Source organism: Xiphias gladius, chromosome 9 (genome assembly GCF_016859285.1).
Source record: "Xiphias gladius isolate SHS-SW01 ecotype Sanya breed wild chromosome 9, ASM1685928v1, whole genome shotgun sequence".
Taxonomy (NCBI): domain Eukaryota; kingdom Metazoa; phylum Chordata; class Actinopteri; order Istiophoriformes; family Xiphiidae; genus Xiphias; species Xiphias gladius.
The window spans coordinates 7,977,698-7,992,984 of NC_053408.1; the positions used below are offsets into that span (position 1 = coordinate 7,977,698).

At 38.9% G+C, this 15,287-nt stretch overlaps 1 protein-coding gene across 4 annotated transcripts in view; it reads right to left on the reverse strand.

Moving 5' to 3' along the window:
- dock1 (dedicator of cytokinesis 1) overlaps positions 1–15,287 on the reverse strand; it is a 179,096-nt gene that overhangs the window by 47,432 nt on the left and 116,377 nt on the right. For all 4 annotated transcript variants that reach the window (XM_040134778.1, XM_040134777.1, XM_040134776.1 and 1 more), the window contains 2 exons: positions 9,921–10,022; positions 8,180–8,274 (listed from right to left, as the gene is read on the reverse strand). In XM_040134778.1, coding sequence (XP_039990712.1) covers positions 8,180–8,274; positions 9,921–10,022 — 197 coding nt within the window. The remainder of the gene's footprint in view (positions 1–8,179; positions 8,275–9,920; positions 10,023–15,287) is intronic.

Genomic DNA, 15,287 nt, shown 5'->3' on the forward strand with positions numbered 1-15,287 from the left:
AAGATTCGCTTTTAAATTTGAAACCAGCTGACTTCCTGCAGCCTTGCTACACAGTCTTGAGCTCTGTCAGGCGATCTGCACCACAGACACCTAGTATTTATGCTAATGAAAGGTTATCAGCAGATAATACTTGCTAATTGAGTTCGGAGAGCATCCTCGATAATGATCACGATCTATTTGCATACTATTGCTGAATAGCTGGCGAATCTGCCTGTGCTGAGAGATAAGGCAAGGTCAAAACCCTTCGTTATCAGATGAGTTTATTAAATTATAATACCTTTATTTCAGACAACTGATCTAATATTAGACCAATCTATCTGTCAACATGTTTTTAACCCAAATATCCCTCCAGTGTGACAGTTTTCCTCTAATGCATCTTAAATACAGTATACCCAACTGTAGATAAAGTTTGTCATGGCTTTTCAGATAAACTAGGCTGTGAGAATTTATACTGAGAAGCACACCCCAGGGAAGCTGACGGAAGCTCTAATGACTCAAAAATATCACTGGGGTGAGTCTAAGAAGTGCTTTCATCTGTTAGACTTTTCTATTTAGACTGAGGGGAAAAGAACTCCTCACTTCCTCACTCCACTTTAGTATTTAAACCTTAAACGTAGCTGGGATGATGGTGCCAAAATAAAATCATTGCACCAGATACAAAACGAGGCTTATATCTTAAAGCTGAAATCCATTATGTCCTTTAATTAATACATCGGGAGTGGTGCACAGTGGCATGTTTTGAAACACTAAAACACAGCATTAAATTAATATTTTATGAAGCTGTCAGGTTGAACCTGTCGGCGGACAAGGCCAAAGGTGAAAAAATTGTTATAATTTCGCTAAATAATATATTCAATTTTAGTTTACTTTGCTAGTCAAAGCGATTTTTCTTTGTGCAAACAATGACAAGGTCAAGTATCGAACAGCAGCAAACTTGACACTGTACAACTTTTCGGTAATTTGAGCATCCAGAAAGTTACATTATTAGTTAATCGAAAATCTGGCACTGTGTCTTTGACTGTGCTGATACAAAGTATAGCTTTCTTGGATGCAAACAGTTTTCTTACGATGACATAACCTTGAGGTTTCACAGCCATACTTTGAGCTAAGTGCTAATGCTAGCATTGGCTACAGGCTCATGGCGACAATGCTAACATGCTAATGTTTAGCAGGTCCAATGTTTACAATGTTATCGCGGTTTAGTGCATCAGCATGCTAACATCTGCTAATTAGCACTGTACACAAAGCACTGCTGCGGCTGACGTGAATGTCATAGCATGTGCATATAGCACTGTTTTTAATCAAGGTAATATACAAATACTATTAGATTACAAATATGAAGCATAACACAGTCAATGATTAAAAAAGAGAGCTGTACGGGAATAGTTATATCTCTTAGAAGTTACTTACAGAACTAGGAAACCCTTTAGAGGACCTTTGCTGCATTTTTCCGTAAAAAACTGAACTGATGATGGAGGCCAAGTAAAAGATTACTGTAGATATGTGTGTTCGTGAGTTGGGACCCATATTATGTGGCTATGAGACTGTATAAAATAACAGTGGAAAATATATGATTGCTGACTGAACCCCACAGGCCACTGGGGCCCTGTCTATCATGCAAATACTCTCAAAAAATATCTGCAGTACATCTGACTTGGCAGCACCAGGCAGTGTGATGCCAGTGTCAGAGCTGAAGCACAATAGCTTCCACCAGCCTATGAACACAGATCTGACAGGTAACAATGACAGCAAAGGCTGCTTTTCGTCCAGGCCAAAAGATTGTGAAGAGGTGAACGGATTACTAATGAAGCAACACAGTCTGATTTAAATACTAGCAAGAAGGAAAACTCCCACTTTCCACACTGGAGCCAGGAGGCTGGCGAGGTTCATGTTGTGCAATGGATGAGATAATGAGGCATATTCAAAGTTATCAGATTAATCATGAAGCATTTAAAACAGATTCCAACAGTGTAAATCTTTAATATTTTAGGTTTTTTTCATATATTTTTTAAACGTACAAATTATATGGAAATGTTCACACTCTCCTACAATCCTCTGACGAAGTCATAGCCATGTTTCATACAGTGCAACTGTTTACATGGATTGCATGTATATAATCATCTCTAATACACTTAAAATCAGTGTGGTAGAGATGATTATACGCTTTGGCATATAAGCAGAATGACATTCATGCCACGGGTGCCCTTTTAGTCCATGTTGATTGCAGTTTGCATCAATGCTGATTTGAATGCTAACTTAAATGCACATCAGATATGCAGTCATGAATGGGGTCATTCAGTTTGACACACTGCTGATCAAGAGACATAAGTAATTGGGTTATCAAAGTGAAAGGAGCATTCATTGAGTGTACTGCAAACAAGTCAGTTATGTTCAGAGAGGAAAGACAGGAATGAGCTGCAACATATTCACTGGGTCGCCAATGAAGCATCTGCCCCAATGTAGTAAGGGATCCTTATTTTATACCTGACAGAAAAAAAATAAATAAATAAAAGTAATTTCTCTTGTCTGCCAGCACAAGAAAATAAAATGTCAGGTTCATCTATAAAAACAGAGGTGGAATGTTAAGTACTGTACAAATCTGAGATACTTCATTGCAATTTTTTGGTGTTTTATAGTTCTGGGAGGAAAATATTGTACATGCTATGCAAACGCACCTGCAATATTAATCTAATGGAATAATAATATAACACACTGACAGAGGGAATTCTGTAAAATTAATACCTTGATTCCAGAAGGATTTCCTTTTAACACTACTCTATGTAACTCTAAATGCAGGACTTTCACTTCTACTGGACTATTAAGAGTATTTTTAGTGTGTATTTTTCTGCTTTTACTTAAGTAAATGATATGAATACTTCCACTTAAGGCTCCAATTTGGTAGGTCCAGTTGAAGGATAGTTTTCTTGCACAGCAAGCCACCCCGCTGCTTCTTGATGATGACTTTTTAAAAATAAAAAAACATGTTGAGAGAAATCACATTGGATGTTATCGCTCTTCAGGGGGCACTATTTAAAGGCCAACTGACACGGCGTGATCACAGCCACTCACATGCACTGCACTCCATGGGCAAAGTAATATTACTTGTATGGGCAAAGGCTTGTTGTCAAGCTGATACACACATAGTGACAAGACATTAACACAAAATGATTCCATGGTATTCGTGTTACTTTGGCTCTCCAAAATGTGAGCTTTTCAGAAATTGTTAAAAATTCCCTTATTTTTTAGATACGCAAAAATGGCTCGTCAGAATTCCCAGAGCTTGAAAGGATTTGAAGGATATTATAATTTTTTTTTAGAACCACAGGAACATATTAACGAAAGTTACCAAAAATTGAGTTGTGAGGTTTTCAACTAGAATTCTTAAAAAAGCATTCTCCTTAAGAGGAGAGTGTGTCAAATCAGATAACCATAAGCCCACAGGCACAGTTTTTTTTTTTTTTTTTTTTTTAAACTTGGTGGGTGGTGGGTTGTACGGGGACAAACAGGATCACAATATCTTTGGCAGTCTTTTCACTCCCTGTGAGTCCTCCTTCCTTTCTGCCTTCCAGACCTGCCCTCCAGGTCCTGGATTAATCATGAAGAGAACTCCAAACGGCAGTCATCCAGCTTCAGAAACCCTCTCCTAATGAGTCTGTGAGGGACTGATGGCATGGGTTACCGTGGTTAAGAGCTGCTCCTTCAGCTCGCCTGGGCTTTCATCTTTTCATCTGCCACACAGGCTCTCTGAGAACTCCCCATTCGTCTCTCCATCTACTATTCTTACACATAATTAACAGCTCCACAAGAAACTGTGGGTGTTATTTGGGGAAAAAAACAGATTTTAAGAAGGTCATCTGATGTTAACTCTAATTTTATACATTAAAAGTTTGATCATTTGTCACAGTAAGCCAGACAGGCATGAAAAAGACGTTTTTATGCACCGTATTGTACTGCATATCAAAATAAGAATCAATGATTATTAAACAATATTCTACTTGACCTCTTAACCTTCTTTTTGTCATTGCAGTAATTGGAGAATTTCAGACTGGCAGAAAAAAAAAATAAAACACTTTATCAATTTGTTAAATATCACTAATTACAGTTGATCATCTACCTTGATTTTTTAATCAATATGTTTATCAAGTCTTTTCGTTGCTGCAACATCCATAGGTGTTAAAGCGCTTCAAGCAACAACTGGAAGAAAAACTGCTAATAAACGCTGCCCTGACTGATGATGATGACTACACTTAGTATGCAGTGATTCAGCACATCTTGTGCTATAAGGTTGAAGAGCACAGAGCTCTTGAAAAGTTTCTATGCAAATCTGTAAGGGACCACATTTAGCTGACTGTACAAAGCAGCCAGCAGCTGTTGAGTTGTAAAAATTTGATGGAAGGTTTTTTCATCCCTGCGAGAAAACAGTGACTATAGTGTTTAAGCAAATGCCAAACTGAGCTAATTCCTTAAGCGCTCTTTAACAAAAATCAAGGTTTACCTACGGGTCACTTATACCTCTGAAAAGGGAAGAATAAATTCACATCGAATGTCATACATGCATTCCTGAAGCTTTTGCAACATTTCCAATTTCCATGGTACCACACAAGCCAAAGAGTGGGAACAAAGTGTGGGCCGTCTATGTCAGGATCCTCAAAGCGTGGTGCCCATAAGCCTTAACATTTCTGCATAAAAACAATGTTGTGCATTTTTGTGTAATGTGCACCAAATAAGATATATATTACGTAAGAAATCTGTGTCAGACGGCATTGAAATAAGTTCTCGGCCTTAGCAAGCAAACTTGTTCCCTATCATTTTGAAGAACAGGTGTCAGTCCATCTCCACTGCCAATTATCCATTACTATTAAGTCATGGCCAGTTGGCATGGGAGAAATGGAAGTCTGCGGTTAACCAGCCTGATGCTGCTGTCCCCGGGGCAATTAGAGCCCATAAATCAGTTTACAACCTGGAGGAAGTAAGAGAAGATGGGTGGAGAAGAGGGAGTGGGAGGAAACGACTGCTGCTACTGCTGATGCCCATCTCATTAGTGGTGCTATCATAATGCATGGACATGATGAAAGTGTCTGCCGGTGCTACGGCTGATAATGTGTGTGTTGAATGTGGCATGTGTGGATTGCTCAGAAACAAGACACTGTGAACAGAAAACGTGTCAACTGAGTTTCAATATTACTAAAAAAAAAATGCGTGTTTTAAGGCACTTAACAAAAACAGGAACAAGCAATTATTGTAAAGGTGGATCAAATGACTATTTTGCTAATAGTGGTCTACATAGCTTTCTAGCCCATTTTTAGCTTATTGTTCTGGATTTACAGTACACTGACTATATGGTTTATTCTCATTGCACACTCTAATTAACCATTTTTCAGAAAAAAAAAAATTATAAATCTCACTTTACATTACTTTAGTGCCCAGCACTAAATAGCAGACATGCAAGCAAATAGCTGGTGAATACAGTCGAAAATCTAAAGGATAAGAGCCGGACATTTTTCTGACCAAAACAAGGCTAAAGAAGGAGTAATGTTTGACTTGTGTTAAATGCTAATGTTGCTCCACATCTACTGGATGTGTAAATAGGCAACAACCAATAATAGCAAACAAAACCAACTTTGTGAGGCGATAATATGCAAGAGGTATGTATTTTTCAATTTTTTTTTTTTCTGCCCCGAGGTTACTAATATTAATACAGCTTTAAACATAGAAATGAGCTTTAGGATTAAGTGGTAGTCCTACTTTAATGCCACAGCCTCAGAAATGCGAGGCTGTATGAGGCTGCCATGAATTCTGTCAGACTCCAGTGCTCTGGCAATCCAAGAGTGTGCAACCAAAGAGCATGATGCACACACACCTACGCTTCCTATGCTCTTAGATTGTTAATACAACACATTTATACCTCTCTCATGGGATGAATGAATGTGTCACCTTGGGTTCTCACTGTGGGGAGCAGGAAACAACCGATCAAACACACTTTGACTGATGGCGACAAATGGAAGAGTTCTGCTAATTTGTTGCAAAGCCAACACCTGCAGTATTCAAACAGGCTCAAGTATAAAGACTGTGAGATGAGTCAGTCTTTGACAGGCTTATTTTTCAATGAGTTAATTAATGATTTAACTCCAGCAAGTGGTCGAATGCACTGACTAGAATGCAGACGCTGTCAGAAATAAGAACAAGTAGACAACAGGTTCAACTGGGGAAGATTCTGCTAATGCATGGGGGATGACACATTAGCCTCCGGTCTACGATTCGAAAATAAAACATTTCATGCACTACACTAAAGAATGATCTGAGAATGAACTGCTGGCGGCTCAGTGATGCTCATCATGTCCCTAAAAAACATCCAGAAAGTACAGGTTCACAGTGGGAATGGAGTGTTTGAACGAGCTTGTTAGTCCAGTGCATGCAGGTGGGTGTGTTTTTTATGTGTTTTGTGTGTGTGTTTTTGTTCGTGTGCGTGTTTGCGTGTGTGTGTGTGGCTTAGGAGAGTCAGGACTGTATGTTTTTATTCCTCCTGCAGCTCAGTCTATAGCGGAAAAGATGTGATTTGCACACCTGCAGGGCACAGGGGAGCATCATCACCAAGCTACACTGATGTCTTCTGCAGTGTGACCCAGGTGGCTGACGGTGTTTTTAGGAGGGACGATGTGAATTCTAAAAGGAGTCCGGCTTGTAGTGATCAAATGGATTGATGAAAGCAATAGAACCAAAACTGAGCAGCAATGCAATCTCTAGTCATAAATCCTAGCTGCTGATGATGTTGGAATGGTTTAGGAAAGAGTGGGCAGAGAGTCAAACTGCTTAGAGTCAACTAGGGGCTGCCTCTATGAGCTCCGCACATGCCGTAAATGGCCATTTTGAAGCTGTGCTTGAACAGATACAGCTCAAGGTACTCTCCTGTTATGTTAAAAGCCTTTTTATTTCAATTTTGGTCTTTGTTTTTTGTCTGATGCACCTTCCATTAAAGTTGATTTTGCGCATCAAAGTGTGTCAAGTCTTGGGAAGTACTGCTGCATATGCAAAAGAAGTTATATAAAGCCTTTTGTGGCTCCAGAGGGAGCTGCACAAAACATGATAAATTGCCTCAAGTGATGTCATTTGAGGAATCGTTGGTTGGGGATGCAGACTACAAATGGGAAAATGAAAAAAATCTGGGGGTGTGGAGGTAGAAAGAAGTGAGCTTACCAGACCTCTGTAGCCTGCTTCTCTCTGCTTGGAGCTAGCAGCTTGAGGATACATTAGCCACCGCTAGCATATCACACCTGAATCTATAACCAAATTGTGGGTGGCCAAGTTGCATTGTGGTTAATGTAGGCACTAGGTTTTAACAAGTAAGAAGTGAGTGGAAGAAAAAATTATAGTATCTCTGGATATATCTTTTGATTCTTTTTTTTGTCTCTTTTGAACAGTCCGTCATGAGTCCGACAATGTTATGGGAGTGCAACGCTTTTAACAAATATGTGCATGTCGCAGTGACCATGGATTTTTGGCCACTGTGTAAAACACATCCACATCCAAATTTAGTAATGTCTCCATGCTGGTTGGGAAGAGGGAATTTTTTTTCTTAGTTGTCAAAAAACTGACTCAAGGTTTTCATCTGACAGCTATTGCCATGTAATTGCATAATAGAGTACTGCAACACATTCTGGTGCATGTCTCTTCTAAAAACGTACAAATGGAAGAAAAAAAAAAAAAAAAAAAAAATCACAAAAAAGCCCTTAAATACTTTTCTAACTCTAACTTCTCCTGAAGTGTGCACAAAAGCACAGCTCTTTACCTAACTCCAAAACGCAAAGCACATTTCATTTCTTTTTATATTTTCAGCAAAAATGGAATCAGGCAGGGTTCACATTAATAAAACAGAAGGCCAGGGCAGCACAACAAACAACAAAGTAAAGAGATGCAGAGACTAAGTTTGGAGATTAGCAGGCAGCATACAACTGAGCATCTATAATTCATGTGATTATTTGCGTCTGCGCTGACTGCTCATCTGATTGCTACACTGCTGAGGCCTTGTGCCGATATTTGCATGGAGAGAAAAACATTAGAAAATATCCTTACCTTCTTCTGACTGCTGTTCCTTAGCAACGACAGTGTGGGGAGTTTAAAGCTGCATGATTTATATGTGTGCATGTGTGTGTGCATGTGTGTCCAGTAGGGTTGTACTTACTTATTTTGCATCATGTTCATTATGACCCAGTCTGAGGGGTAGACATTTTTCCCAATGAGATCTTTAAACATGATAAATGTTTCCATTAGAAAATCCTGCAAGAGAAAAAGAAAGTTTTCAAAATGAAAACTGTTATTCTTCCCACAACCAAGATAAGAGCAACCTGAAAAGAACAGTTTGAGTTTGTCGCTTTCAGGCAGAAACAGCTTTTAGATTAGTTCTTAAGGTCAAGGTGACTCATGTATTTCCCTTTAGCAGGTGGCACTTGAGACCATAATCTAGCATGTTGTTAATGCTCATATGCAGCAGTACAATGAGATTACATCTGTTTTACTTCTCCAGGAACACCACTTTGTGTGATATTTATATATCATTTAAAGGGCATATAATTATCAGCTATTAAAGCATAACGTGACAACTTGATAACTAGTTTCAGTTATACTACTAATAGATGCTCAGCTACCTTCTCTGCAGTAAGAGGGCTTCACATTCTCCCTCCTTAACTTCATACCCTGTCAAGGCTACAAAGTCATTGACTTTTTTATAATGTGAAATTTCTACCAATTTTGTTTCTCTCTTTCACATTAACACATATATACACATACACATACACACACGCACACGCACACACACACACACACACACACACACACTTCTAAATTTCCATTTAGAATCTTAAGCTTACACTAGCCAACAGTGCCAACAAATACCTAAAAGATACCTAAAAGATAAATATGTAAATCTATTTCTGGCTGTAGATGTTCACTTCTGGATGAATCCCTGTGTTTTGTGGTGGCATGTTGTGAGAAAAACGGCAAAACAACAAAATCCTTTATGCTGCAATCAGTTCTGAAAAGTGGATTTGGCCCACGCCAGCTTCAGGAACAGTGAGTCTGGAAAAATCCAACTTCACCACAGAGATTGTTTATCCTACTATGGGAACTTGACAGGCAGCCTCAAACAAGCCCTGTGTACAATCATGAGGGTCAGAGTGCTATTCATGTTGATTTTTTTTACAGTCAAATGAAAAAATATCATAAATCCCTCAACAAACACATGCGGGTAAAGAAATACTGATTTTAACACTAAACAGAATGTCAGCATACACAAGCTCAGTCAAACAACAAGTTCAAATAACTAATTCTATAAATTCTCACAGGAGCAAATTGTTCATTGAATACCATGTAGAAGCAGTATATGCTGCATGTAACACTTAAATCTCTGTCTACTTGAATTTTATACAAATTTACCTGTACCATAAATTAGATTCTTGTCCTTCCTATAAAGCTCAAAAGTCATGTGTTGCGGTAAAAGCAGACAGTGGGACCCCCCCCCGTCAGAATACAGTAATAAAATGCTAATCTGGCAGCAGATGCTAGAGAAATACCGCTTTGAGGAAGGAATTATTCAGACCTGAAATCCATAACATCAATGAGATTTATCCCTCCTCCACAACTTGTTGGCTGCAACGAGTAATCTGCTTCCCTTTGGAGCTACTATCATCAAGAGCATGGTGTACATATAGCAGCCCAAGAGCAAGGACTAACGAAGAAATTAAATTTAATACTTCAATGTGGAGGAGAAACATTTTTCTAACGGATCTAATCTTAATTTCTGATTTCTAGAAACGACGGAGAAAAAATAGTACTAAACTATGGGCCTTATTTTAAGATACTACATTACAATGTAGCCTAAAGTGTGTGATCTAGCAGACGCAGACACACGGATAAGGTGTACTCACCACCACATCACTCCTTATCTTGCCAAAGGTGCTGATCAGATGAGCATAATGATAGTCGTCCATCTGCCTCAGCGTGGCAGTCATGCTGGCCACAAAGCTCCCCTGGAGAAGAGAAAGAAATGCAGTCAATACACAATCACGTTCAAATTGAAAGTTTAGGATAAAATGACTCTGTGCCTGTGATTGTGATGGATACTGACTAGCTGAGTTGATTGGAGATGAGTACTAAAAGCAGGCATGGCCTCCCAGGTTGGAAAAGGTAGGCCCCCTCACTGAGTGGTTGATCTCATTAACCCTCTGCCCTCCACTCCCCAGCTCTTTGTGTCCACTGATTATAATGCCTCTGAGGGCTGTAAAGTGCTGTCTTTACTTCGCAGCACCCTATCCTGGCTCTTGGGTGGCACTCTGTACATGTGCTGCGGAAGGCAGAAAAGGGAAGGCGAATGTGTGGTAGGCTGAGAGGAGAGGGGCTGCCGCTGCCCAGTCCAGTGTCATGCCAGTGATGTGTATGGACAAAAGCTGAGACATACTGGAAAAAAAGACCTGGGAGAGAAACTGGAACTGTACGGACATATTTTGGAGGGGTCCCTCTTGACCATTAGTGTGACTGAATGGAGTTTTTGCTGTTTAATGCTGATAGGTTGTGTGAGAAATACACTGTAAAAGATGAATTTATATAGAGAATCGTGATAGTCCGCTACGAAAAGGACTCATTCAAGAACAAAAGAAAAGTACAAAGACTCAAATGGCAAAGAGATGATGATGTAAGTGTATTAATTAGGCTGTTACTGACTAAACAAAAGATGCAGGGCTAATTAAAAATAAATTTAAACAACAAGTTACAGAATTTGCATAAATACTTCTGAAGAACAAGAGCATTCAGTATTATTATTGGAATTCCTTCGCTGCTGCTCCGACACAGTTTTACCTCAACTAGCTGATCAAAGAAAATGCACCATAAGATAAGAGAAGGTAATTAACTGCTTTGTCACAGAATGCATGAAAGCACATCCGGAATTAATAAGTCTAAGCTCTGATAAGCGTTAAGACGCAGAAGCATTAAAGGTGACTCTCTATCACCGTATATAAAACTCCTGAAGTAAGCATCACATTGCTGGACTGAGATTGACCTTTGCCACAACTCACAACATATATCCTTAACTAGAGGAGCCAACAAGAGCAAAGCCCTATGAGAAACTATGTCAAAGGGAAGGAAAAAAATGCCCATTTAATACATCTTTATAAATATTATTTTACTGATTTATTTCAGTCTTTGATGGAAAGCATCTCTCTTTACATTATTAGATTGTTATTATATGTATGGCAACGTCACTTACCACGTCAATAGGATAATCATGCAAAAGACACCAAACAATAAACTAATGCAAACATCTATTATTCATGTCTCCTTCACTTTTTCTTATGCTACGTGGAGCTGATGACTGCTTCACTTCCCTCTCTGTAATGCTTCAAGAAACCAGTATGTCTCATGTTTTATTAATATGGAAATATTTTTCTAAAACACAGAGGGCAATACTCTTTCATCTGTTAGGGCATGTAAACCTCAGTTCTTCAGCATTAAATATGGGGAACAAAGTTTAGACAGAGCCTACACCAAAGGATACCAGTGTGTATAAAGTGTGTATAAAGCTTATCATACTTCTGTAACTCCTTATTCTCCTAACTGAAGAACAAAGGATGCCGTTAGTGAAGGCAGTTTAGTGGATTTTTGTCTTGGTGGGAGGATTTAATGTACAGTTCCCAGGCAAAGGTATCATTATTTAAAGCCTTTTTTTGAGGATGTTGAGCCCATCTTTCTTAAAAATCCTAGATCCAGCAGTGTAACTGACTTGAGGGGCGGGAAGTTGCTGCTGCAATTCCCCTCACATTGGGAAGTCACTTTACTAATAAAAGGAGAAAGGGCTTCAAAGCTGGCAGAAGTCTTATGAAATCATTGGCACCTGTTGCATCAACTCCCCTCACCATGAAGACCAGAGAGTCTACGTTCAGCTGGAGAGGATGCCGCGCTCCTTCATTCCTTATATCTCTGCAGCTCTCAATGAATCCCCAAGATAAAGACCCTTCAGAGCAAACTTTACATGCTGTAATCCTCAGTGTGGAACTTGGCATAAGGCTCAAACGCTGCATATAGTAGCATAAGCCCCTAAAACTTACTCCCAATGTTCAATTAAGACTGCCAACAGAATGAAAGCATCTTAAGCTTCCAAATGTACAGTTATGTCCACAAGTCACTAGTGCACTCCTTCTTTTCAAGAATGTACAAAATTGTTGATTTTGCCACTCTTCTTAAGTTTCTGCCATCTGTCTGATAGGTTGGTTTTGTTTTTTCAGCCAAATGATGGCCTCTGTCATTTGCATCAACACCTCTTTGGACCGCATATTGAGGGGTCCCGTGAACAGCGACCAAAAGCAAATTCAAAATTGGAATCACCTCCGTCCTTTTATGTGCGTAATCTGTCGTGAAATAACATGACATGAAATAAGGGAACAGGCCACACCTGGTCATGAAACTGATTGTCAGTCAATTGTCCAATTAATGTTGCACCTCTGAAAACTACGTATAGGTCCTAAACGGTTCATGCCTCCCCGCTGCCAACAAAAAAAAAAAAAAAAAAAAATTACATTCAGGTGAGGGCTCTAGACAGCTACCATATTCCTGGCTGGATGTGGTTTCAGAGTGAGAGATACAGACATAAAGGCTCTCCCAGAAAAGGGATTCAGACCTTTCACTATGCAACAATTAAGATCCAAATGGGGAACAGGAACACATGCCACACCAGCTGTTAAGGTGTAATGCAAGAAATAGAGATATGAAGTTCACGTACGCTCCTCAGCGTTCTCCAGCTCTAATTTTATGGCTCATCTCTTCTCTCCCTTTCTTTTTTTTTTAGGAAACAGAAAGGATGGACGGACATCAAATAAAGCAGGCAAAGAGAAGAAAAGTTTGGGAAAAGATAAAGAAGTCTTTCTCTCACTATTCACAAGTGGGCTATCATGTCTGATTTCATGTGGGTGATGGAGGCACTATATGTGACACACTGAGGAGCTGCTGAGAGGAGCGTTAGTAGAGGTGGGAGAACCAGAAAATACTCCTTCAGCTGCCTGAGTGACAAAAACAAACAAAAACTAAAAGACAAGAAACAGAAACAGACAAAGAGGGGTTAAGATATCCTGACACAACTCCTTTTATTGCTCTGAGTGTACGAGGTTACTTTAAGTTTGACTGTGTGACGCCTCGTGCCTGTTGATAATTGTTTGTTTTCCAACTCAAAGGCTGCATTTATTAAAAAAAAAAAAATCACCACTATGACAGGAATTCCTTCATCAGTAATGAAAATCCTGCCATTAGAACAGGATGAGACACTATATACGTATTAAAAAAACAGAAATCAAGAACACTAGAAGACCTAAAACCATTCTAACAGCTCTGTGAGGTTCTAATGTTCACTGTCCGCTAGAAACTACAAATGGAAAAACAACTGTTATTCTTAGATCCTTACCACTCTTGGGTCGAAAAGTCATGTTGTTTTCGAAATCAAATCAGCTGTACTTTAAAAGCCTCAGTTGTAATACACCAAAGCAAATTCATGCCCAGGCAACATTGTAGATTCCCCAAAGTATGAACGCTAGTTTCTGCTGAAAATCAAATTATCCAGTGCCCCTTTGCTCCTGAGATGACACATGTATAAATTATAGTTATAAAACACGACACTTGTCAGTGATGATGTAAAATGATCATGATTAATACGTATCCAAAATACCAATTTTCTCAGAGCAACAGGGCACCCTATTGAGTGTTTGTCATGAAGGCAATAGAATAAAAAAAAAATGAAGAAAAAAAACAAAACAAAACAAATTAGTGATTTGAGGCAAAGCTCATGACCTCATGAGCAAAGCAAAAAGCGTACACAGTTACCGGATCAAATGCTGAGCTTCCACACTAAATGATAAAACACCTGAAGGAACAGACAAAAATGCTGAAAATGCTTATGGAAGTCAATCATTCAATTTCCACCGAGTGTGCTGACATTAATGTCAAGTATTTATCTACTGAAACAATTTCTCAAGCTGAACCACAATAAATGGAAACTTCACAATTGATATCTATCACAGTGTCCAGAAGCTTCAGATTTCCAAAAACCCTTCCTCCATATTTATCTTATACTTGTGGGCAAATGAGGCAGAATCTTAGTGGAAATGAAAAACTGGTGATTAGAGGGCAGGGCCAGATCCATCATACACTGCTCTCTAGCTTGCATCTCTTCGATAATTCATCTCACTTAGTGCCTGACAGCGGAGAAGTAAAAATGGATGTTTGCTCTAGTAGTGAAGGGTTGCCCCATAAACAGAGCATTGTTTTAAGCCTTTAATTAAGCCAGCGGGGAAATGGCACACAGGTCTCTGGAGAGATGTAGACTGAGACTCAACCCATCTCTGGAGGAGAGAAAACTGACACAGGAACAGTGAGAAAGATGAGGAAAGGGGCTATGATGACCAACAGGGACCAAAATGACTCCCTCCTTCTCTCTATTAGCTTCAGGCCTGATGAAATATGAATTTGCTGGCTCATTACAACGGAAATTACACGAGCACACAGAAAAGCTCACACGGGCACTACGCCGTTTAATCTGGGAGAGATGAAGCCACTCCTATGCAAACAAATGCGATCAGCACTGCTAAATCATGGAGGCTTTGGTTTTAAAGAAAAAAAAAAAAGATCTCATGCGAAAGAGAGAAGCACTGCTTATAGGATGGCTGGTTTTGTTGGCAGAGATGACCAATGGCACACAATAAGATCTCAATTTGTAATATCTTCAATTTGCCTCCTCACTCAGAGAAAGCATAAAGCACTGTTGGGAGCTGAGATTAAAAAATTTCCATGTGCACATAAATTTCCATGTAAGTTTCGGAGAACTCAAAAGAAATGGAGAGAAAAATACACCAAATATATGAAAACGCATAAACCAGCTGTGCATCAAACACCTTAAAAATGTCCATTGACGCATCCCTTCCCTCTGTTGTATTTGCTGGAAAACACAAACATATACTTGTTCTTTTATAACAATCAATTTATATATTACTTTCTCAAACAGAATGCACTAATAAAACTACTTAATTGCCAGTTTTTCAATATATGTTTTGATATGGCACATTTATCTCTAAACCAAAACCTTAATGAGTAATTTTCATTCATTTGGACAACAGAAATTTGTAAAACAATAAGTCTACATACAAAAATACTTATTATAATAATAATAATAGAACTATTTACTATAAATTAAAAATAATAACACTTTATTTTAAGACAATTAAATGTATTGTTGTTGTTTTATAGAAACATTTCTA